The sequence below is a fragment of the Silurus aristotelis genome (genome assembly GCF_946808225.1).
Source record: "Silurus aristotelis genome assembly, chromosome: 11".
Lineage (NCBI taxonomy): Eukaryota > Metazoa > Chordata > Actinopteri > Siluriformes > Siluridae > Silurus > Silurus aristotelis.
Genome location: NC_139584.1, coordinates 6,952,261 through 6,978,673, shown reverse-complemented (window position 1 = coordinate 6,978,673; position 26,413 = coordinate 6,952,261). Strand labels below are relative to the sequence as shown.

Here is a 26,413-nt window from a genome sequence, read left to right as displayed (position 1 = left end):
GATCTAGAGAAGATCTGTGTGGAGGAGTGGGCCAAAATCCCTCCTGCAGTGTGTGCAAACCTGGTGAAAAACTACAGGACACGTTTGACCTCTGTAATTGCAAACAAAGGCTACTGTACCAAATATTAACATTGACTTTCTCAGGTGTTCAAATACTTATTTGCAGCTGTATCATACAAATAAATAGTTAAAAAATCATACATAGTGATTTCTGGATTTTTTTGGTGGATTTTTCAGTGGACATGCACCTACAATGACAATTTCAGACCCCTCCATGATTTCTAAATGGGAGAACTTGCAAAATAGCAGGGTGTTCAAATACTTATTTTCCTCACTGTATCTGTATCTGTATATATATATATATATATATATATATATACAGTGGGTACGGAAAGTATTCAGACCCCCTTAAATTTTTCACTTTTTGTTATATTGCAGCCATTTGCTAAAATCATTTAAGTTCATTTATTTTCCTCATGAATGTACACATAGCTCCCCATACTGACAGAAAAACACAGAATTGTTGACCTTTTTGCAGATTTATTAAAAAAGAAAAACTGAAATATCACATGGTCCTAAGTATTCAGACCCTTTGCTGTGACACTCATATATTTAACTCAGGTGCTCTCCATTTCTTCTGATCATCCTTGAGATGGTTCTACACCTTCATTTGAGTCCAGAAATTTTTGATTATACTGATTGGACTTGATTAGGAAAGCCACACACCTGTTTATATAAGACCTTACAGATCACAATGCATGTCAGAGCAAATGAGAATCATTAAGGTCAAAGGAACTGCCTGAAGAGCTCAGAGACAGAATTGTGGCAAGGCACAGATCTGGCCAAGGTTCCAAAAAAATTTTTTGCTGCACTTAAGGTTCCTAAGAGCACAGTGGCCTCCATAATCCTCAAATGGAAGATGTTTGGGACGACCAGAACCATTCCTAGAGCTGGCCGACCGGCCAAACTGAGCTATCGGGGGAGAAGAGCCTTGGTGAGAGAGGTAAAGAAGAACCCAAAGATCACTGTGGCTGAGCTCCAGAGATGCAGTCGGGAGATGGGAGAAAGTTGTAGAAAGTCAACCATCACTGCAGCCCTCCACCAGTCGGGGCTTTATGGCAGAGTGGCCCGACGGAAGCCTCTCCTCAGTGTAAGACACATGAAAGCCCGCATGGAGTTCTTCAAGATGGTGAGAAATAAGATTCTCTGGTCTGATGAGACCAAGATAGAACTTTTTGGCCTTAATTCTAAGCGGTATGTGTGGAGAAAACCAGGCACTTCTCATCACCTGTCCAGTACAGTCTCAACAATGAAGCATGGTGGTGGCAGCATCATGCTGTAGGGGTGTTTTTCAGCTGCAGGGACAGGACGACTGGTTGCAATCAAGGGAAAGATGAATGCGGCCAAGCACAGGGATATCCTGGACGAAAACCTTCTCCAGAGTGCTTTGGACCTCAGACTGGGCTGAAGGTTTACCTTCCAACAAGACAATGACCCTAAGCACACAGCTAAAATATCGATGGAGTGGCTTCACAACAACTCTGTGACTGTTCTTGAATGGCCCAGCCAGAGCCCTGACTTAAACCCAATTGAGCATCTCTGGAGAGACCTAAAAATAGCTGTCCACCAACGTTTACCGTCCAACCTGACAGAACTGGAGAGGACCTGCAAGGAGGAATGGCAGAGGATCCCCAAATCCAGGTGTGAAAGACTTGTTGCATCTTTCCTAAAAAGACTCCTGGCTGTATTAGATCAAAAGGGGGCTTCTACTAAATACTGAGCAAAGGGTCTGAATACTTAGGACCATGTGATATTTCAGTTTTTCTTTTTTAATAAATCTGCAACAGTGTCAACAATTCTGTGTTTTTCTGTCAATATAGGGTGCTATGTGTACATTCATGAGGAAAAGAAATGAACTTAAATGATTTTAGCAAATGGCTGCAAAATAAAAAAGAGTGAAAAATTTAAGGGGGTCTGAATACTTTCCGTACCCACTGTATATATATATATATATATATATATATATATATATATATATATATATATATATATATATATATATATATATATATATATATATATATATATACAGTGAGGAAAATAATAAACACACACACACACACCTTATATCTTCTTCTATACCATTTGTTTAAATTAAAGAAGAAGATAATGTACATCTCATTGGGAACAGCTTGTCACTAATTAAATATCTATCCTTGTCTCGGCGGAAAGCAAACTGGAAAATGACAGCCCACGACTGGACAGGGGCCAGCCACATCTGTCATTAGCTCGCCTCTGTTGTGTTGTGTTGTGTTGTCTTTGGCGCGTGTTTCAGTCTCCTGCTACGACGTTACATTCAATTAGAGTCGCGTTGCTTTCTTCAGTGCTTCAGCCCCACAGAGCCTTCAAAGATATAGATTTATCCAGCTGAGACGGACCCCCCCAACACACACACACACACACACAGCCCCACTTCCCCCACTTTTAGCCCTCTCAGCCTCCACATCATACGCTTAGAAGATGGAACATCTCCCGGAGCATGAGCTACAAGAAGAATAAAAGAAGGAGAGCACAACTGTAAAGGAGTTGGCAGAAGAAGAAAAAAACTGACAAAAAGAGAGAAAAAATGGGAGGGGAAGAAAGGAAGGAAAAAAGAAGAAAAACTGGACCATGGAGTAGGACAGAGGGATCACACAAAAGGAAGAGTGAGTTAAAGCTAGGAGGTGGAGGAGAGAGAAGGATGATCTGAGAAGGAAAAGGAGAAAGGAAGATAAAGAGAAAGAGAGAGCATTAATATAAAACAGAGAAACCACACGATCCGGAAATCAGAAGCTGTGTGTGTGTGTGTGTGTGTGTGTGTGTGTGTGTGTGTGTGTTTTCATGTTTGTATGTCTTAAGGGGTCCAACTTTCCCCATGAAATCATGAATATTGCCGTTATATATACAGTGAGGAAAATAAGTATTTGAACACCCTGCTATTTTGCAAGTTCTCCCACTTAGAAATCATGGAGGGGTCTGAAATTGTCATCGTAGGTGCATGTCCACTGTGAGAGACATAATCTAAAAAAAAAATCCAGAAATCACAATATATGATTTTTAAACTATTTATTTGTATGATACAGCTGCAAATAAGTATTTGAACACCTGTCTATCAGCTAGAATTCTGACCCTCAAAGACCTGTTAGTCTGCATTTAAAATGTCCACCTCCACTACATTTATTATCCTAAATTAGATGCACCTGTTTGAGGTCGTTAGCTGCATAAAGACACCTGTCCACCCCATACAATCAGTAAGAATCCAACTACTAACATGGCCAAGACCAAAGAGCTGTCCAAAGAAACTAGAGACAAAATTGTACACCTCCACAAGGCTGGAAAGGGCTACAGGGAAATTACCAAGCAGCTTGGTGAAAAAAGGTCCACTGTTGGAGCAATCATTAGAAAATGGAAGAAGCTAAACATGACTGTCAATCTCCCTCGGACTGAGGCTCCATGCAAGATCTCACCTCGTGGGGTCTCAATGATCCTAAGTAAGGTTAGAAATCAACCCAGAACTACATGGGAGGAGCTGGTCAATGACCTGAAAAGAGCTGGGACCACCGTTTCCAAGGTTACTGTTGGTAATACACTAAGACGTCATGGTTTGAAATCATGCATGGCACGGAAGGTTCCCCTGCTTAAACCAGCACATATCCAGGCACGTCTAAAGTTTGCCAATGACCATTTGGATGATCCAGAGGAGTCATGGGAGAAAGTCATGTGGTCAGATGAGACCAAAATATACCTTTTGGGTCATAATTCCTCTAAACTTGTTTGGAGGAAGAAGAATGATAAGTATCATCCCAAGAACACCATCCCTACTGTGAAGCATGGGGGTGGTAGCATCATGCTTTGGGGGTGTTTTTCTGCACATGGGACAGGGCGAATGCACTGTATTAAGGAGAGGATGACTGGGGCCATGTATTGCGAGATTTTGGGGAACAACCTCCTTCCCTCAGTTAGAGCATTGAAGATGGGTCGAGGCTGGGTCTTCCAACATGACAATGACCCGAAGCACACAGCCAGGATAACCAAGGAGTGGCTCTGTAAGAAGCATATCAAGGTTCTGGCGTGGCCTAGCCAGTCTCCAGATCTAAACCCAATAGAGAATCTTTGGAGGAGCTCAAACTCCGTGTTTCTCAGTGACCGGCCAGAAACCTGACTGATCTAGAGAAGATCTGTGTGGAGGAGTGGGCCAAAATCCCTCCTGCAGTGTGTGCAAACCTGGTGAAAAACTACAGGAAACGTTTGACCTCTGTAATTGCAAACAAAGGCTCCTGTACCAAATATTAACATTGACTTTCTCAGGTGTTCAAATACTTGTTTGCAGCTGTATCATACAAATAAATAGTTAAAAAATCATACATTGTGATTTCTGGATTTTTTTTTTTCGATTATGTCTCTCACAGTGGACATGCACCTACGATGACAATTTCAGACCCCTCCATGATTTCTAAGTGGGAGAACTTGCAAAATAGCAGGGTGTTCAAATACTTATTTTCCTCACTGTATATATATATATATATATATATATATAGAGAGATAGATAGCGCACTGATAATTATACTAATTTGGGCAATGAAACATGGCATCTTACAAAGATAATAAGACAACAGTCGGTGTGTGTGTGTAGTAGAGAAAGTAGAGAAAGCAAAGTGAAATAGAAATTGTATTGAGGTCCAGCTAAAGATTAAAGCGAGGGATCAGAAGACTGAGAAGTCACCCTGGACATCTTGACAGACAGACAGTTCCACCCTCAACCTCTGAAACCAGAGAACAGCCCATCCAGCACAACCTCTCACACGGCTCAAAACAAAGCTGGACAGCCTCTGAGAGACGTACAGCCAAAATAAGAATAGGAAAAGCACTGGAAGCCCATATAACTCCTGTGGTGGATGGATTTCACCCAGTGGTGGCACCTGGAATATTTTAGCACAGGTGTTTTTTGGGTACAGTACCTGAACTACTTAGAGAAGGTGAAGCTAAAAATATCTGTACGAAAAGAAACAAACCTCACTGCTGACATGGGGAAAAAATAAAGGATTCTTTCGATTCTGCTTCAAGGCATAAAATGAGAAACTCAGATTAACTTTTGCATATGCATTAATAAAAATATTCCTACTGTAAAAAAAAATACTGATACACATACTGACGCTTGCATATATATTTATTTATTTTTAAATGAATTTCATCAGTTGTTTTTGTATATATGGAAATCAAACATTATAATTAAATGATACAAAACAAAATTATTTCTTTTGTTCTACATATACAGATATTTTATTTATAAATGTATGGCGAAGATCCAAAGATTTTACCTATATAAATATCACAGTGTGTGCACGCAACAATCATCAAAATCACAACATATTTAAAGTCGTCGTTTCTCACGGTCTCTTCTCGGAGATCAAATCTGATATTTCTGCAGGTCCGATGTGCACTGCCTCGATTGAAGCCCGACCTGATTGGAATCTCTGGTTTACTATGTGTGATTTGTTATGTATTCAAATAAATCATTTAAAAATCGATCATACTTGGGGGGCGTTTTTTCCCCCCTGCATAGATATTCATAAGATTTCCATTATGAAGTTATAAATATCAAAGTTATGGTCAAGTTGTAAAGTATACTGTATGAACTATATGGACAAATTCATTAGGAGACTGGATTTTTCCAGCCATATGCAGCTTTTTCCCCAAACTGCGACCACAAAATTGGAAACACAATTGTCTTTAATTTTCCCTTCACTTGAACTAGGAGACCCAAACATGTTCCAGCATGACCCCTATGCACAAATTCAGCTCCTTGAACAAATTTTCATTTTGTTTCAGATCTTGAGTGGCCTGCTATAGAGCTCTGACTTCAACCCTAGCGAACACCTTTGGGATTGAATTGGAACGCTGACTGCATCCTGACTGCAAATCTTACGCCAGGTTTCTATATAGTGTACATACTAAATGTAATATACATAAATAAATGTTTGCTTTCACATATTTTCTCAAGTTCAGTTGCAAGTGGGTCAGAAAAAAATAATCTGTATGTTGAATTGGTTCGGAATTGAAAATTCTAGCTGTTTGTCATGTATTGTGGTAAATCCGTCAAGTTGAACTATAATATTTGAGCTACTGCACTTAGCTGGAGTTGCCTAGACAGTTTAGTTTTATGCTTTCACTGCAATTTTTCCTCAAGATGAGAGAGAAAAAAAATAAATAAAAATCTCATGCATTTATAAAATTATGTTTGTAAATTTAACGCTGACAAGAGCAAGGTTTTCCGCCCGCCTTTATAAAACAACCTCTGCAGTTTCCCCTATACTGTATGCAACTAATTGCACACTCACCTCATAACCAATATTTGTTGTTAGGAGCCAGGAGCACGCCTAACGAATACTAACTGTGTGTTGCTACAACTCTCATTGATCTTCTCATCGTTAAGATTCCGCTCACGGTAACTCTACAATCGTTGTGCATGAGAGTTTCTTTACATTTGCGGGAGGGGAAAAAAAATGACCTTGGGAAAGAGGTTTGATTTGTTTAAAAAAAAAAAAAAAAAATCCATTCCTGGTTGTGTTGCAGTGTTGATTCTTACACGAAGGTAGCATAAATAACTAGCGCAACTAGCACAAAGGCGAAACGCGAGACCTGTCTAATTAGTAGAAGGCATGAAAAGTAGGGGAGTGTGACGTCTTTACAAAGCGGCAAACATTTAACAAGTGCAGAGTTTCGTCTCCCGTGGTGCGAGGAGGGGGGGGGGGGTGTTGGCGGTGGTGGGGGAACTGTGCCGCGTCTCCGGGAACTCTTTTGAAAAGCAGATAAGTAAGTCGAGGTTTCAAACAGACTAAAAGCAGCTAACCTTGCGAGCGAGAGCGACGCAGACCAAAGTGTAACATTTCAAAAGGTTGGATCAGAAATCTGCACCGGAACGAGCGGGAACTTTTAAGAGCGAGATATAAATACTGCGACTCCCCCCCCCTCGCAAAGTCAAGGCGGTGAAATCGGTGGGTTTATTTGCTCTAAGTGGCATTTAAGCAGAAATACGGAGGGGTTTCTTTAAAAACACAACGAGAATCGTCAAAACCGGTGCCGAAGACGAAAAAGAGATGTGAAAGACAGAAGAAGATTGACGGGCAGGGGGGAAAAGAACTGGCGTTGTTTCACGCTCGGAGGGGGTTAATTAATTTTTTTAAATATCAAGCAAGGATCCTGGGGTCCGGGGTGTTTTCACCACCTGATTCTCATAAATCAGGGATATGGGAAACCCAAATGACATCCGGCATATACCTCGGCAGAAACTCATTTGGATTTAAACAAGTTTGCAGCAGCCGTGATTGAACAAGGCGAGCGAGGTGTGTGACAGTGCAGCAGTGTTTTAATAAGATCCGAACCCGGCGCTGGCCGCTGATAAAATTACGCCGAGATGCCCCCCCACCCCCCCTCTACCCTCGTCTAATATCAGCTAACCATAAACGAGTGGCTAGAATTTAAACACAAACAGAATTTAAAAAAGCAAACTATCTGTGATGGCAAACAAGACACGACATTTATCTCAGCTTTGGGGAAATTAAGCTGCAATTAAGTAGTAGCAATTAGTAAAATGTTGTGCAGAGCGCTGGGTGGTCATTAACTGATCAAACCGACAAAAAAAACGAATGAAGACAGTTGAAATTCTCTGGTTGTTCCACACATAATACATTTTGTTCATTAGGTTGTAACCTTCATTTAACCTGGATTACAAGTCGCCTAGCCAAGAAGGTAACAAACAACAACCGAGACACAACAACTGACATTAGAGGACCAATAATGTCTATCATGTATAGTACAGGATAAATGTTGTTGAAAACAATAGTTGACTACCAGCCCCCCCAAACATTGCTATTAGATCAGTAAGTTTTCTTTACTTACTGAGTTTGGTACATTCCTGAAAGATCCAGAAAGTTCTCTGTACATGCTATCCGAATATAAAGGTGGGAATCGACTAAAAACGAGTCCAAAGGGGGGCTTTCATTCTAATCTCTGTATGATTTTCAGACAAGATATATTGTATTTTAATATTAATGCGAACGTAATATATTTTACATTTAAATTAGATATCTAACCAACTGGAACTGCCCATCTGAATTATTTCCATATGTATATGCACATACATTTTATATATATATATATATATATATATATATATATATACACACATATACATACACACACACACACACACACAAAAGGAATGTGCATCTTCATGACTTCAAGGTGATCCGCATCTCAATGCATATCCAATGATACGATACATAAAAAATACATATGAAGCAGCTACCGATGGGCTTCACCCCTTGCGATGCAGTGCGATCCGATTTCGATTCGATTCGATTCGACACAAAACGATTCAATACAATACAATGGAAAAACGTGATACTGTGCAAATCAATATGGAACAAATAGTTCGGTTTTATTTCTTTGGTTCAGACAGACAGCAAATCATTAATTTACTTGAGTGCCTTCTGACTTCTAACGCATGGCTCTTTCACAAACAGGTCTTTGTTGAGCAATTAAAAAGCGATTAAATAAAACCAGACCTCGTTTTCTTGTTCTGTCTCCAGGAAGATGCAGCTCTACCTCTGCCATGTTAATCTGTATTCTATGTGAGTTTTAGGACACGCCTCGGTCTCTGAAGTATTCATGTAGCAGCAGTGGTGCTGAAAGAACGTGCTTCAGAAACAGTTTGGTGAAGGAAAAAATCAATCTACATATACAGTAAAATATTAGTCACAAATTACTAGTCTTAATAATAAAAGTTTAGCGCTTTGACAGACAGACAGACAGACAGACAGACAGACAGACAGACAGACAGACAGACAGACAGACAGACAGACAGACAGACAGACAGATAGATTGATAATGACCTTGATAGTTCAAGACTTTTCATTTGGAACCATATATATTTTTTTCATTTGGAATTATACACATATATATATATATATATATATATATATATATATATATATATATATATATATATATATATATATATACACACACACACACACGCACGCACACGCGCGCGCACACGCGCGCACACACGCGCACACACGCGCACACACGCGCACACACGCGCACACACACGCACACACAGGAACCTCGATACCCATGACCTTGACACCTCGACAGTTGGCGATTTTTCATTTGGAACCAGACTAAGAGGAACTCTTAGAAAATAGTTCGCATAAAGCCGTAAGTGGCTCGGAAGTTCGGAGTAACATTTCAAAACAGTTTGTACTAATAAATTACATAAAAATGTTTGAAAAACTATTTTATTATTGTATTATTAATTTCAAGTAGTAAATAAAACATTTATGACACGTAATTCACAATTTTTGTTGAGTTTACAGTACATGTACAATTGCCCTTTAAAAAGGAACCATCAAAAGGAGAGTCAAAACCTCACCATTTTTTTTGTTATTTGCGATTTGTCATAGAACGTAATACCCCCCCACGAGTATCGAGGTTGCATTGTATAAAATGTCTTTTATTTTACTTTCCCATTCATTTTTAACAATGATCTCCTCCATCTGAATAATGCATTCCTTTTCACTACCATATCCACTATAAGGAAATCCGTTATCAAACGTTTGGCCTGGTTCCTTGCTCCTTTAACGAGGAATTAGCAGGCCAAGCCAAACAGAGCATGCTCTTCTTTAAACTTTGTCTTCTTTTCTTAGCAAAACTAATAAGGGATCCAAGCTTGCAACATTACACCATCAAACATTTTTCTCCGAGCAGCACATTTTCAAAAGGTCACAGTTTTTTCGTTTTTTTTTTTTTTTCTTGCTCTCTATGTGTTACCCCCCTCCCAGTCTTCCTCCCCCTGTGCCAAACTGATCTTAAGGCTGGTGCGACCTATTAGTCTTGCCTGGCACAGCGATCGACGGCTGTGCTCTCCATCATTAACTACATAGCTGAAACATGTTGTGATGGCGAGTTTGCTGTACTCTGATCTGGACGTGAGTGCTGGGCTATACGCTCGCCATTTATTTCTTCTGACAGCTACATTCAACACATGATTAAAGCCTACAACTGGCCACAGGAGGTTTTCTTTTCTGGTGCGACTTTTCTGGGGACTATTAGCTAATTCCAAATACCTTTAAACACAAAAAGTAGTAGTAGTCATTGTTCTAAAAGATTCCCCAACATTTCAAAAGTGGTAGAAGTGTAAAAGTAACCTTGGTGCTTTCAGAGGAAATACAATGAGCATGCATGCTGACTAAACTATATGAAATAATGAGCTAAAGTACAATGTTTGAGAAGGTGCCTTTCCTCTCATGCTTAAGTAAATTTCCACCTTAGTGATTCTGCAAAGGTCTTGATGTGAACACTCATTAGCTGGGTGCCTTGTGCAGGCCAGTTGGCGCTGATATGGAAACATGTACACTGCCTTCGGCAATGTGACCTTGAGAAGGTAAATCATCAGACCAGAGGGTTCTGGAGTCAAGGAAAAAAAAAAAAGAATCACTCAATATTATTTTAGTTACATTCTGTAACAAACAGAATGTGCAGCTAAGTATTTTCGGAAGAAAAAAAGAAAAGAGGGGAAGAAATGCTAAGCAGTTACCTAAAAAACAAATGTTAAGACCATCTGTTCAGTTTTATGAATATGCAAGAACAGACAGGGGAACATCAAACAAGCCAGTGTACTATAATTAAGATTTTGATGTACAACACTTGAAATGTCTCATTTAAGACCTAGATAGACTAAGTAGGTTTTCAGAATAATGGTCTCATCTGAAATGAATGCTTTAAAGTTTAGGTAAAAAGGCAGTATTTTCAGTCCTTTTACTGAATCTGGCTGATGATGGACAATTAAAAAAAAAAAAAGCTTGAAACACTAACAGTAGAAAGTATTTAAAACCCTGTCAATATCTGGTTCTCTGGAAGAAGAAGAAAAAAGCACTAGAGAACAGCTAAAAGAAAATAGGTAGTTATAACCAGAGGCAGGAAAAAGAACCCAACCCCAGAATTAGTAAAAAGAGAAAAGAAGGAGGAGATGTACACAGAGGCTTGAAAGAAACAAAATGAACTGATACTGGTACAAATAAAGGACTCCAGCAAGCTCAGAAATAAGCCACGGTCTGGAAGAGATTAAAAGAGCCAAGAACAGGGTGAGTGAAAGAGAGCCGAGTCCTGGAGGAGAAGAAAGGAGTTGGACAGAAAGATGATAGAAGTAGAGTGCTGGCAGAGGAGAACAAAAAAATAATAAAAATGCCAAGAAGCCATGAAGAGAGCAAAAAAAACAAATTGCCTTAGATCTGGAAGAAGACAAAGGAGCCGAGCACTGGAAAAAGAAAAAGGAGGCAAACACTGGAAACGGACAAAAGGACAAAGCCGTGGAACAAAACATAGGAGCCAAGACTAAGAATTAAGCAAAAATGCTAAGCTGGAAGATGTGCAAAGAAACGTTGGCCTGGAAGAAACCGAAAATTACAGATATCTGGAAGAAGAGAAAGCACCGATTTTTTAAATAGGAGAAAGAATGAGCGGTCAGAAAAGGGTAGAAAGAGCTAAGGCCATGAAGGGGGGCCCTGACAAGCCCTGACAAGCCCTGACAAAGCAGAAAAAACTCAAGTCCTTTAACATAGAAACAGGTCTAAGTCCTAGACTACACAGGAGACATCAAATCCTTTAACACAGTAAAGGGTAAGTCCTGGAAAACAGAGGAGATGCCAGGTCCTTTAACACAAAAGAATATACTAAACTGTCCAAAACAAAGGAGATACCAGTTCCTTTAACACAAAGGGTCTACATCCTTGAAGACAGAAGAGACCCCAGGTCCTTTAACACAAAGGGTCTACATCCTTGAAGACAGAAGAGACCCTAGGTTCTTTAACGAAGTAAAGGGTGTAAGTCCAAGAAGAAAGAGAAGACACTAGGTCCTTTAACACAGTAAAGGGTCTACATCCTGGAAGACAGAAGAGACGCCAGGACCTTTAATGAAGTAAAGGATGTAAGTCCAGGAAGAAAGAGGAGATGCCAGATCCTGGAAGAGACAAATGAGCCAAAGCTTTGAAATAAAGTAAAGAAACTGAGCTCCAGAAAAAAGAAGAAAGGAGTCATGCACTGGAAAAGAGGGAGATTCTGGAAATCTTTAAAAGACATCCTTTGAGCTGTAGTTAACCACACTCTCCTGCTACTTTAACCATAAATGGGAAATTAACCCTAAGACAATGTGGTTCTTTAAATCAAGACCCTTGGAGTGAAGGATTTGACAATTTACATAAACAAAAGATTTGGCCAGTGAGTTACATGTACACATTATTCTACAGAGCAGAACTCTGTTGGAATGATAACTGAGCTGACTGATAGGCATTTCCAAGCGAATTCCAAACCAGGAGGAAATTTTGCCACCTTCGGCATGCCATTTGGGTATTAACGTGGCTCATCTCATAATTCGCCGAAGTGCGAAGGCACCTGCCAAAGCGGCCAGCAGGAGTCTGTTTGCAGAAATAGCTGAGGCTAACTATCTAATGTCATACCTGTGCGCAAAAGCACAGATAAGCACGCTCTTAACTGGCTCCGTGTTACCCGGTGCCTGCGTTTCCCAGTCAGCCGGGAGCAGTGGACGTTAATCACAGTGTTAGATGCTGTTACGCACGCCCTCCCTTCCCGACAGCCTCGACATAATTGACAATGATACAGTGGCTCCCCTGTCATGCGCAAGAGACGTGCACACAAAAAAAAAAAAAAACACTGATAAAAAGACAGAGCAAGATTTTTATCGGGAAGGAAGCTATTATTACTGTACAGGAAAGGAAAATCTAATCTGTTGGCTGCATTTACTGAGCACATCTGTTTTTCAAGATGGAACACGACTGGAAAAACAAAAGACGAATCACAAAAGAAACATTTCAGTCAACTTTTGAATCGAGTATTTATTTTTTACTTTTACCCTGAGAGCTATAAAGCGCACCCTTATATAAGCCGCACCCACTGAATTTGACAAATATTTTTATTTTGAACATTAATAAGCCGCACCTGTCTACACTAATGTACTTTACACAGGCTTTAATGAAAGACACGTTACACACGGTGTAACGGGTGAAATACGTTGCGCTTCTATTAGGAGCATAGCGGTATTTTGGGAAAAGACCGGCACTGCATTCTTCCGGTATTCCTGCATGTGTGGAGACCGAGGATTATGTCCTTTTTATTTTCTGATGCTCATTTTTAAGTTTCTTTGACTAACCCATAACGCTGTTGCAAAGAAAAATAAAAAAGCACGAGTTTTGGAAACCTGTGTCTGTGCTTATATGCAACTGGAGTTTTAGTGAGCTCTCCCTTCACCCAGACTCAACGCGCTACAACGGGCTTGAATTTAAACAGTACCCTACTAGGTAAGTCATTGTTCACTGTCTTCCTCCTTCCTTTCACAACTACAGTGGTACCTTGACCTACGAGTGCATTAATGTACGAGTTTTTCGAGGTACGAGCAGTCACTAGGTCGATTTGTTTGCTTTGTTACGCGAGCAAAAAAATTGAGGTACGAACTCACATAGGCCGCTGCCACATGGCGAAGGGAAGCCAGAAAGCGAAGATTGTGACGAAAATTAAGATAAGCAAAGAAGAAAAAGTAAAAATTTTAAAGTTTAGGGATACGTAGTGTACAGGAGTGATAGTAAAAAACGAGTTTTCCCTCCGCCTCCGTTTATCGCCTCTACCCCCCCCTCCACACACACACACACACACACACACACACACACACACACACACACACACACACACACACAAACACACACACACCTCACCGGCGTTTTCGTTAGTTTAAGTCGTCTCATCTCCAAGGAAAATACACTGAATAAAACCTTATTATATCTTTACATTCTCTTTTATTATGTTTTTATACAAGATTTGTTATTTAGAAATGTATTTTCCAATTTAATAACATAAAACATAAAAACAGGGTGTCATTTTGAGGGTTGGAACGATTAATGACATTTTAAGTATGTTCAATATTGAAAACTGATTTGATGTGCGAGCAAATTGAGATACGAGCTCGTCTGTATTTCTACACTGTATAATACACTGTATTTCTCTGGGGAGTTTATTACACAGGTTTTTTCGTTTCTGTTCGGAAATTTCATTGGTCTAAATGTTATGGGGTTCAGTTTTTTTGGCTTGAAGTTTGTGAAACCTGGGAAAACCCCAGGAAAAATCCATAAATTAGCCGCTTCGTTGTTTAAGACGTGGAGTTCAAAACGTGGGAAAAAAGTAGCGGCTTATAGTCCGAAAAATACGGTAGATTCATCAAAAGGTTTTTCCCACAACCTAGAAAATATTGTCATGATGAAAGGTTTTGAAGAACCCATAATCACCTTAGGTTAGCTAAAGTGGAGGGAAATAACAAGCCTGTTTAATAAAACAAGGGCCTGAGGTAGAAATAGACCTTGAGAGTTCTCCAAATAACCCAAATGGGCACAATGCGATGTTGAGTGGCAGGATGTAGCCGGGGGCTGGACATGCTTCTATTTAATGGAAACCGTTACTAGCTTACATACATAAATCCATTCGGTCAGGTCCGATTTCTTGAAAGATGACGCAACCCTGAACTTTTGAAAAAATTGCAGGACATAAGTAGTCGCTGAGAGAGCTGACAGATGTCTAAGTACAGATGTTCCCTGAGTTACGATGGTTTGACTTACGATTTCACAGCGACGATATTGATATGACAAAATTGTAACAATGTTGTAAATTTTACGCAACAGGCACAGGCAGCAGCGTATGATGTACGATACGTTGGACGGGATGAGTGTATCTCTCGCCCTGTAAGATGCCCCACCCTCGCTAGCGGTCGACGGAGTAAAGCTGTCTCAATGTGTATTTTTTTCTGTTTCAAACAGCAATTTTAAGGCTAAAAGCATGTCTTCCAAGCACCCAAGTATGTCTCCTGCTTGTAGTGGAAAAAAAGAAGAGGAAAGCTATTAGTTTGAAGCAGAAAATAAAAGTTAGAAATCAGCATGAAGCAGGAAAGGCTGTCACAGTCATAGTACCATCTTCAACTTACGATATTTTTTACGCACGATGGGGTCGTTGTAACGTATCTAACCCATCGTAAGTAGAGCGATACCTGCAAGGTTCCTCTAAAAGGGTGAAGAGAGCGAAGCGGATCAGACGCTTTCTTTAACGACTTATGCTGGGCGGACACTGTGCGATTTTAAATAGTCCTTTAATATTGTTGTTGGTCAGAGTGTGTACGAACATGGTCGCCATGTCACACTGTAGGATCTCAGCTGTCATAATGTCGAACTGTATGACCGTCAAAAGCCAAGGCACACAAGAATAAGACTTGTCTGAAGTTTTACGTCATCGATCCGTGGCACGTTAAAACCCACGTTCTCTCGCTAATGCTAGCTAGCAGCAAAGCAATCTGGATTAGAGGTCGACTGATTAATCGGGCCGATTTTGGGCTTTTTTTTTTTATTTATTATTAATCCGCATCGGCCGATTGTGCTGCAAATCAGGCCGATTATTAGGCAGGCGCCTCTGACGCACCAAAACCTGTGTGTCTGTGCTGCGCTTATGTGAGAAAACATAACTCTCCCATACAGCAGATGGCAGTAGTCCATATTCTGCATTTAAACAGGTAAGCGCTAGAACTGTGAATATATAAAGCAAGCAGCGTTTTCACCTGCGGCGATGAACGGATTTGAATAGCTTTCATCGATCTTGTCTAAGTTGCAAAGACAAGAGAAAGAATGAAAAGCGTCTTTTGCATTTCCTCTTTACTCGTCGTTGTCATTTCTGGGGGGGTTTCTTTCTTGTGTGCTCTTTTGCTAAGATGAGTAACCAATAGGAGTTCTCTTTCTCGCCGACGAGCTCCGCCGGCAATTTAGGACCTTCTTAGATGACCAAGTCGTGAACAAAATCACACAGTGTGCACCCGGCATGAGCTCCAAACTTTTTTAGTTTGAGGCCGTTTGATAAATTCCTGACTCTCAAATTTAACGGAAAAGGAAAAGCGCTCCTCCAGTGCATGAATCCAGCCCTTATCGGCACGGCAGGAGCATCACAAATCGACTGCGTTTTATACTTGTGTGTGTGTGTGTGTGCTGGCACGTTTGTATAGGAGAATTGTACTGCAGCAGCAAAACAGTCGAGGGAGCATCGATAGTCCTGTAGAGCATCTCTTCTCAGTGCCTACATCCACACCAAGTAGGTCTAGCAGAGTTCTCCTAATCATGCCTCAAATCGCTTTGCTGTGGGGCCTGACCCTAGCTTGGGATTGTAAGGAGAGAGGAAAGAGGAGGGGAAGAAACAATATTTTACACCCAGTAATTATACTCAATCCGATGCACAAATGTGCAGCATGCGCAAAAGTAGGTCACAGAGCAAGCGCCTACACCTTGCTTGAAACCAGCATGGCAGATCAAGGCCAACAAACTCCTCGAATGTATACAAGTCCCGTGTCTGCAGCTTTTCGGCCTATTGGCAGGGCCTCTGGATGCACACAACGCTCCAAAGGGTAGTCCATCAACCGGGGGTTGGACACTATGAATAATCCATGGTAGGATAACCGCTGTATAAGCCAGAAGCACAATCACTGTACTTCAACTTTGGCCTCTACGTGAAAGAAGCGGTGTCTACGTTATGCATTCCACTACGTTTCCTCGAATAGCCTCATTTGAAATCAGATGATGCTCCATAAAAGGGTCGGTTTGCTTTGGTGGTGAACAGGCAAGTGAGCGTAGAAGGGAAACATCTAAAGAAGGACTAACTGCACTCGCCAGTACGCAGCCTGATCGATGTATTGACAAGCGCCATTGATCCAACACTTTCATCTCAGTCACTCCAAATCAGCTCAATGGAAGCGTGGCATGAAGAGGAAGAGCGTTTCTGTGGATCTGGATCCACCACAGATTTGCCACCCTGGGGTTCTAAATCTAATTATTTACTGTCATGTCATTAGTTAACTATTTTAGGATTTCGGATGAGACTGAATAATAAGATGCAAAAAGATATATTTAGCATTTAGATTATTTGGCATGTTGTGAACTATGAAAGTATTGAGATTCTTTTGATATTGTGATTGAAAATAGGACCAAACATTTTGATCTGCGGAGTTTGATCTGTAAGCGTCTCCTAACTGCAGCACTTAGTTCATCATCACTAAACCACAGAAGTCTCCCATTTTCCAAACCCTCAACCCAATAGAAACTCACAGATTCTCCACATAGGCATGTTCCAAATGAACTCTTAAAAAGATCTGATACAATGGACTTTTCCAAGAATCATAACTATTCCATTACTTCAGGGTGAAACCATTGCTGCCAACAGGAATTGTGCAATTTTCGGGAATAATCTGAGAGTCCATATTATTTCACAACTCTGCTAATTAGAGAATAAACACTAGCCTAGCACTATAAAGTTATAGGAACGTTAGGAATAACATTTTAAACTATGTTTTTACTAACAAATTTTAAAACAATGTAAAAACTCAATATTGAATTAAAGCGACAATGTCTAGATGAAGTCACTAAGGTACCATAGGGGCTGCGGGGGTGCGTCCAAAATTTGCGGATTTTCTGAACTCATAGAGGGGGTCTTAGAACGTAACCCCTGTGGGTTCCAAGGGGCCACTTTATATGGAAATTAATGAGAATAAACTTGGAATTTAGCCTTAATAAGCCTTATAACAGGCTTACAAATGTATTTGTAGAAAAATTCTCTTGCTGGATAATCTTGGTTAAAACAACTAGATTTATTGCAATATCAGATGAATTTTTACCCTGCACATTCACCAATCACATGCACTTACTTCAGAGCTTCTGAGTAAAATTCTAATTCCCATAAATTCCCATAAATTCCTGGCAAGCTTCCAACTTGGAATATTTTCCAAATTCCCCAGATGACATTTCAATGAAAATGTTCTATTAATTTACCTTAAATTTGCAGCCCCTTTGCAATCCTAACTACAGCTATTTAATAAATAACAGCACCTCCATTTTTATTTTATTTTTTTTACCACTCACCATCAAGTACACTTTTTTCACTTTCTCGCAAAATCGAGTTCGCAAGAAAGCAAACATTCCCATCCTGCGTCCTCTTCCGCAAAGCAACATTGATCTGAATTTGGTCGTACCGTCGCTTCGACCGAAAACTGGTATCTCCTGTGTTATGATGGCGAGGGGTCAAAAAGTGTAAAACTCTAGATGATGGCACCTCGGACACAAAGTCAAGTTGCAGATCCAGAGACGCTATAATTAAGAACTCTCATCTGATGATTCATCGGGCAAGTCTCGTTACACTGAGCGTCCGAAAGCAACTTAAACATCTCGTTCATCAAAAGACCAATCCAGATGCCCGTGTATCCACCTGAGCACATCAAAGAGGAGCCGAATAAAAGAAAAGCGTCCTTTAAGGAAATTTAGCGAATCCTGTCGGAAAGCACTCGGCGCACAAAAGTACTGACGATCAAAGAGTCGAGGCACTTGGCTGTGATTGATATTGAGAAAACGGTGCGACCGTGTTAAAAAGGTCCGCATCTGTTGAGTCTGGAGTGCGTGCTCTCAGGGGTAGGTGCCATCTGCAGACAATCAAGAGGATTGTCTGAAGGACCTGATATTAATCCGGACGCTTAGAAATACTACTTCGGTGGATTTCTGTTCGGTTCGCTCGGTTTTCCCGAGGGCGCGAGTGCAGACACTGTAGTAAAAAAAAGGTTATTTATTTCTTTATTTAACGCCAAGGAAAACCAAAGAGTGTACAGGAAAGCTTGTGTGATTTAGGATTATGAAGTATGGTTTATGCGTAATAAAACCCTGAGTCTGTTCAAATTCCACTCGTCCCAGTAAATATTTCAAACCCAATACTGGCCAACTTACCTGAAGTACCACGCGGGCATCTTTCGTCCAATGATCTTGGATACATTATTGATAATATACTATTGATTCGAGACTTAAGCTCCATTACAAGCTACTTTAGCATGCTTAGGACTGCATTTAACCCATCGAGCTGAGCTGACCTGACCAGCTGTGCAGTGGTGAAGCAACTTCTCAGTAGGGAAGCTGTAAGCGGAGTACATTTATGGCCCAATAATCAGAATAACATTTCCTTAATGGCATAAAGTTTTTAAAAGTATAGCACCGGGGGAAGACATGACTCAGCGTTTTGAATGGTCAGTAAATAAGTGAATGAAAACTCTCTAGGTGTAAGATAATGAACCTTCATATAGTCCCAACTCATTTACTCCTTTATTCTTGATTTGTGTGTTGATAAATAAAAAAGAATCTTATCATTGTGCATGTGATGAAATTTCCAGTGAGATTATTTAATTTGCATTTTTTGGAATGAGCTTTTGCAGGCATGAGAAGGTCTGCTGCATTTTTATCCCCTCTCATTATCTTCAGGGGGGCAGTGAGAGAAATAGCTGGCTGGAGTGGCTATAACGGAAATGATCATATGAACTAATTCATTTTGCTCAGTCTGCAGTTTCCATAAATGTAACTATAAATGGATAAGACGAATGACGCGCTGGTCTGTATTTAATAAATCTACTGGACTTTTGGATGTGCTGTTACAGGAAAAGAATCCCCCTTCAGTGAGAGTAGATCGCCTTCGACCACAGTTTTCATACGTTGCGCTGAACCCGGGGCGCAATTGGGGATTATCTTAATTTTTTTACGATCGCAGAATGAAAAACAGAAGGAAAGGTTCCCCCCCCCCCCCCTATACAGAGCAGTCATGTGATGTGTTCACGTGAGAGGGACGTGTTAATCAGTTATAAAAACAGTGGCTAGCGGAGGAGCAGAAGAACTTAAATTAAGCCTCCTGTAATCGCATGTATGGGATCGTTTCCTTGCTGTAACTTTTCTTGTAATTAATGGGAAGCAAATTATATCGACTCCGCCCCTCTTTTTATTATTATTTTTTTTGCTGATCGAAAAAACGATCCGATCCGTGACTCAAAAACCGTAGTGTGATCCGAACTGTGAGTTTTGTGATCCGTTGCACCACAGTATCAACAGTATATAAGCATTTATCTTCTTAGCCAGAGGAGAGTCTGGTTCCTTACAAAGTTCCAAAGAGAGCTGCTTATCTGCATGTGCTCAATGGGACTTGGCGAACATCAATTAACTTTTGGTTTGATGGTCAACTTTGTCAGCATCCAGCCACCAACTTTCTTTTGGATTTTTCCTTTGGTCCTACTTTAGTTTTCAGTCTTTCGAAAGGGAAACCAACAGATACGAACTCTCATCCATGTGAATCCAGCCAACTGCTTCCTCCCAATCAATCAGGTGGGGGCGTAACATCTGTCTGCCCACTTCTGCACACATGAGCTCACAGATGCCCCGTGACCGTGTTTTTGTAATTGATGAAGAAAACCCGCTGCACCAAAGCTCTTTGTATTGGTTGCAGCCTGAAGACATCTCCAAGGTTCCTAAATGGTGCTGTCCACCATTTGTTCAGGCTGTTCGAACAGTTCTATCCTCAGCATCCTCCGTTTTCTTTTTTTTTTACCAGTCAGAATCAAGCTTTTGGCAAAACTAGAAAAACTAAACAAAAATCGAGTAAATCAGTGGTTAAGGCTCTGGGTTTCTGATCAGAAGGTCAGGGGGTTCAAGCCTCAGTATTGCCACAGTTGGGCCCTTGAGCATGGCCCTTAAAGCTTTGTGATCCAGGGGGCGCTGTATCGTGGCTGACCCTGCGCTCTGACCCCAGCTTCCTAACATCGCTGACTTTTTGTAATTAAGAAAGGGAAAAAGTGTTTGCTGAGATCACCATTTGCGATCATTTTTCTGGTTTCTCACTTGACAATCCCGTTCAGATGAATCATTAAGGTCTTGTTATAGGTTAGACTTCAGAGTAAACACCCTGGGAGACTTTTACTCAATACATCACAGGAGAATTCAACGAATAAATTCACGACATATGCTTAGAATCATTGTGTAAAGCTTTGTTTACCTTGTTGGACCATTTGTAGGCCTGTAGAAGCTGGCTGTACAAAGGGGTTTTGTCCTGAACCGGGTCTAAGCTCAGAAGGCCGCTGTTGTGTAACGGGTGACTCTCTGACGGCCTGCCAACCAGATTGCTCAGACGCTCCAACTCACTACAAAACAAAAACATACAATCGCAGCCACAGTCACACGCTTTCCTGCGAAAACGGAACATATTCAACATAAACATGTGGGAAACATCAAATGCAACGAGTATTAGAGGAAAAAATAAGGAACCGACCTGAGATTAGTGCTATGAATAAATACTCAGTTTTACATGTAAATGAATGCGCTGCCAAATCGGATCAAACAATCTATTAAAAAAATACATCCATAACTCCATAACTAATAAACCCAGACTTCACTATAATCCCCTTCCTAATATTTACCAAATCAATTCATTTAAGTTCTTACAATCTAAACACAATACCCCAATGACTGTAAATTATTATTTAATTTGGAAAATAACATCTGAGCAACAAATCAAAATACTGTGCATTTTTCGGAGAAAGAAAAATCGGAAAGATTTGCATAAGTATTCGCCCCCTTGTTCTTTCACAAGTGCGTGTTAAGATATGGATCTTTAATTTCTTCATTAATATCTAGGAATCTTTCAGGTTGCTTCTCTGACTAATCTTTTGTTTATCTGGACATTAACCAGGAAGAAATATACAGGCTGTATACTACATAGTACCCACATTTAATGTACCAACCCAAACCTCCACTCTCCTACACTTCTCCATTTTGTGCTGTTTCTGTAGACGTCATCCTCCTCTCCTTCTCCTCCTTCGGCCAACAGTAGCCCAATTTCCACCCTGTTGGCTAACGATACCTGTGGCGGTCATTGGTAACTCGGGCCTCAACAGATTTTTTCCTAAAGCAACCCTTCACGTTTTTCCAGGTTTGGGACCTGCACTGTGAGTGCACTGGTTTGTGTAACCCTAATGGTTGGGTTCCTCTAACTAAACTATGATTAATACTACTACAGAATGCATGAGCTTTTGAGAACACCTTGCTATTGGTTCCATGCTGCTGAGTGTTTGGGTTTTTTCCAACCATACTTTGGGGGTCCTTTAGAAATGGGTTTATCTATATTGACATGCACCTTGTTCGATGACTTCTAAAGGCATCCAAACTTCATGGCAATTTCTAGCGCCATTACAAAATGTGGGTGTATTGGGAGTGAATACTTATAAAACTCAGTGTTTGCATGTACAGTATTTATTAGATGGACAATTCATTTGCAACAACATCAGACTTCTGTACTGGTCAGTGCTACAGTGTACCTGGATTCACTGTCTCACTGTTTTATGTTGTTCTTTTTTGCACTAAATGTCGTGTCCCAATTAGTTTTCCGTTAAGTTATTGTTCATCTAAGTTGTCTCGTGTAGCATCTTCATCTCATGTAAGTGTTTCATTTTACTGTGCACTCTCCTGTATATGGTAGAATATATAGTAGTACACTGTACTGTATATGTAGAAGAGGAAGAAGGAGCTCAGTGGTTGAGATGTTGGATTTCAGATCGAAAGGTTGTGAATTTAAATCCCAGCACCACTAATTTGCCACTGATGGGCCCTTGAGCAAGGCCCTTAACCCTCACGTGCTTGGTTTTATAAATAAGATAATTGCTCTGGATAAGAATTTTTGCAAAAATGTATTGTAAATGTAAAATGCAATGTCAATATGGTGGGAATGTCAATAAAAGCTGACTTAACTTTGACTGTCGATGTCGATGCGATCAATCTGGCAACCCATAAGACATTCAAACCTGTATATATCATGTTGGGGATATTATTTAAGTAATCCACTATGGGTTGTTTTTTTTTTTTATTTAACTTAGAATTATACATATATTTGTCAAAAGCATTAGAAATATAATTTTATGTTTTAACCAATTATGTTCAGTTCATTTCGCCCAATTTGCAGCATGAAACTATTTAAACCCCCGATAAATAGGTCACTGAGTCTCTTTGTTATGGCCATAACAACTCAAACACTTAAACATGCTACAAACAAACAAACAAACAAACAAACAAACAAACAAAAGCACAAAACAAAACAGAAATCTGTTTATTGCAGTAAAAGGTTTGAACCAGAGATTTGAACTCACGTCAGGTCCCGGTTCACCGCCTGCAAGTTGTCCTGAAAATCCGCAATAAACACTTTTTCTCGTCCTTCAAGCGTTTCTTTATTTTTCATGCCATCTTTCAATGAGTCGAACACTCGGGTTACACTGGACCGAAGTGCCTGAATGGCGTTAATCGCTTGAGAAAAAGCTTCTAAATTCACACCGACATTCATAACATCCGCCATGACTGTTGTTTCCCTGGTGGGAAAACATTAAATCCGTCGCATATATGACGTCAGCGCAGTGCCGGCTAACCTGGGAGATGTAGTTTCAACTAGAAAAAAGGCGTATTTTCAACTAGTTTTAATGACTGCGGTTTAGTTTTATAACTGGATGTTACAGAATTACGTTAAAATGAAACCTCCAAGCACCACTTTCTAATTAACACTTCATTTATAATTGCAAAATGCTTCATATATATTCATAAAGTATCTTCCCTTTTTTCAATTTTGTTGAAGAAATGAAAACAGAATTCCAGAAATGTCTGTCATTTTTCTTTTACATTAAAAAACCTGAAATATCCTTACTGTCATTTATGCAATACATCTACAGCAGGCTCTTACATGAACATGTTTTGGGAATGCCCAGTCGTGGTTCCTTTTTGAAACTTTGAATGTTTTTTTCATATTTCCTGTATTTAAAGATCCCTTTCTTTTTCTGTTGTTAGACGATTCTATTCTACATTTGAACACTCATCAAAAAAGGATCAAATCAGCTGCAAGTACTGCCACCAAAAAGACTATTTTGAAGTTATGGATAGAGCCATCCGCTCCCGCAACTTTTATTTGGCTATCATTCTTCAGAGATATTGTCTTGTTGAAAGGTACCACTGCCAGGCTTAACGGCGCAAAGGACAACACTATTCGGAGTTGGACAAATTTTGCTGTGATGTAGTGGTCGGCTTCATGGCATCTGTCTGTACATAGTTCTTTTGAACTGTGATCTGTGATCTGTTTCTGAAATGTAATTTAATTTATATAAAAATGTTGATTACCAAAAAAAACCCTGAAATATCACATGTATATAAGAATTGAGACAAAAGCATTTAAGCTCACGTGCCTTTCATTTTTCTTGATCATAGCTGAGATGTTTCTACACCCTTTCTGCAGTGTACTAATGGAACAGAATAATAATAAAAAAAATTTGGATTTTGGAAAGGCACACAATTTTCTATAGAAGGTCTTCAGGTGACAGTGCAAATCAGAGCAAAATTCAATCCATGAGGTCAAAGGAACTGCCTGCAGAGTTTAGAGACAGGTTTTTTGCAAGGCACAGTTCTGGGGAACGCTATAAAAAAATTTTGCAAGCACTAATTTCCAAGAAAACAGTGGCCTCCATAATCAAATGGAAAAAGTGTGGACTCTTATGACCAAGAACCTGATGGTCACTCTGACTGAGCTGACTGATCTTGTGTGGTAAAAAGTTCCAGAAGGCAACCATCACTGCAGTCCTCTACTGATCTGGGCTAAATGGGAGAGTGGTTGATAGAAGCCTCTCATCAGAGCAAAAAACAAGGAAATCCGCTTGGAGTTTGCCAACAGGCACCTGATAAGATTCAATTCTAAACTTTATGCACCCCTCCGACTGGCCAAAACCATTTAAAAAGTGGCGCATGATGGTGGCAGCCTCAAACTGTGTGGGTGTTTTTTCAGAAAATAAGAAAAAAAATTAAGAATTTGAAAGACTGATATATCAGGCTGCAACATGACAATATTGAAATATACAATATACAGTACTGTGTGTATGTATATACATACGCAAATTCACTCTGGGTATTTTTTTCATTTTTGAAACATATGCAAATAAACCATTTCCTTCAATAGACAACAACAGTTTAAAAAGAAAATCAAGTAGTAAATGTCCTTTTTATGAAATGTTCGAAGAAGTGCACAAATAAGCTTCAGCTAGTACAGAATGCAGCAGCAATGGTCCTTTATCTAGAAAAATCTAGAAAATATGACCACATAACCCCTGTTTTACACAGTCGACACTGGCTCCCAATTAAATCTAGCATTGGTTATAAAATACTACTACTGAGGTATAAAGCACTTAATGGTATCGCGCCGCTGTATCTGAGTGAATTTCTGTATCAATATGATCCTCCACGCCTACTTAGATCAAAAGGTGCAGGCTATTTGTTGGTACCTCAAATAATGAAGACTACACCAGGGGGCAGATTTTTCTCTTATAAAGCCCCACAATTATGGAACAACCTTCCAACCAGTGTTCGGGACTCAGACACAGTCTCAGTGTTCAAGTCAAAGCTGAAAACATATTTATTTAGTCAAGTCTTTTATCAGTAGATTTTTCTTAGGTAAATGAGCAGATCTGGAGGGATCACGGATATAGAGTGTTTGGTGAACTGGGATATTTGTATGCTGTCGACTCTCACACGTTCTCTCAGGTTTGTTGACGTGGTGGTGGGTGTCTCTTATCCCAGAGATCCCTTGAGAATGGATTTGGACTGTAGTTAATGTCAACAGTCTGCTACACTGACTCAGGACTACAGTTTGCTTCTGATCACCATCACTGCAACTCGCAACATCGTGTATCTGTAATAAATGGACATTCGATGCCACCCAGATGAGGATGGGTTCCCTCTTAGGTCTGGTTTCTTTCAAGGTTTCTTCCTTATGCCATCTCGGGGAGTTTTTCCTTGCCACAGTCGCCACCGGCTCGCTCATCAGGGACAAACTTACACTTATAAAGAACATATTAGTCATTTTTATCACCACATTATTTGTGTAAAAGTGCTTTGAGACAATGTCAATTGTTAAAAGTGCTATACAAATGAAAATGAATGGAATTGAATTGAATTGAAATTTATGCTGATCATGGACATCCAGACCCAACCCAAGGAACACTTGGAACAGGATGGGAATACACCTTAGATAGATCCCAAAACAATATGCACACACATATTCTTGCCACATATAAGCAGGTTTTTATGTTGGTGGGGGAAACTACAGCATCCTGATGAAACCCATATAAGGTGAAACTCAGCACAGGAAGAAATCTAAGTGCATGACCAAACCAGAGATGCTGGAGCTGTGAGACAGCAACACTCCCATGCCAGTGATGTGAAAGGCACACTTTAAGAACATGTGGACTCCTCCTGCAGAACCCTTTAACATTCTTTATAGAACCCTACAACAAAAAGCTTTCTTATGTAAATGAGCAGATAGAAATCTTCCTGGAAGCTACAGTAATAAGATAAACAACCTTTTAAGAACTTTTCAAGTGACACAAAGACACAGAAGTCAAATAGCACAG

General features: G+C 40.1%; 1 protein-coding gene across 1 annotated transcript in view; it reads right to left on the bottom strand.

Moving 5' to 3' along the window:
• med27 (mediator complex subunit 27) overlaps window positions 1-23,362 on the bottom strand; it is a 75,837-nt gene extending 52,475 nt beyond the window's left edge. The window contains exons 1-2 of the mRNA XM_083555249.1: window positions 23,123-23,362; window positions 20,980-21,124 (exon numbers count right to left, since the gene is read on the bottom strand). Of these exons, the coding sequence (XP_083411375.1) occupies window positions 20,980-21,124; window positions 23,123-23,325 (348 nt within the window). The 5' untranslated portion in view covers window positions 23,326-23,362. The remainder of the gene's footprint in view (window positions 1-20,979; window positions 21,125-23,122) is intronic.
• Between the last annotated feature and the right edge of the window lie 3,051 nt (window positions 23,363-26,413).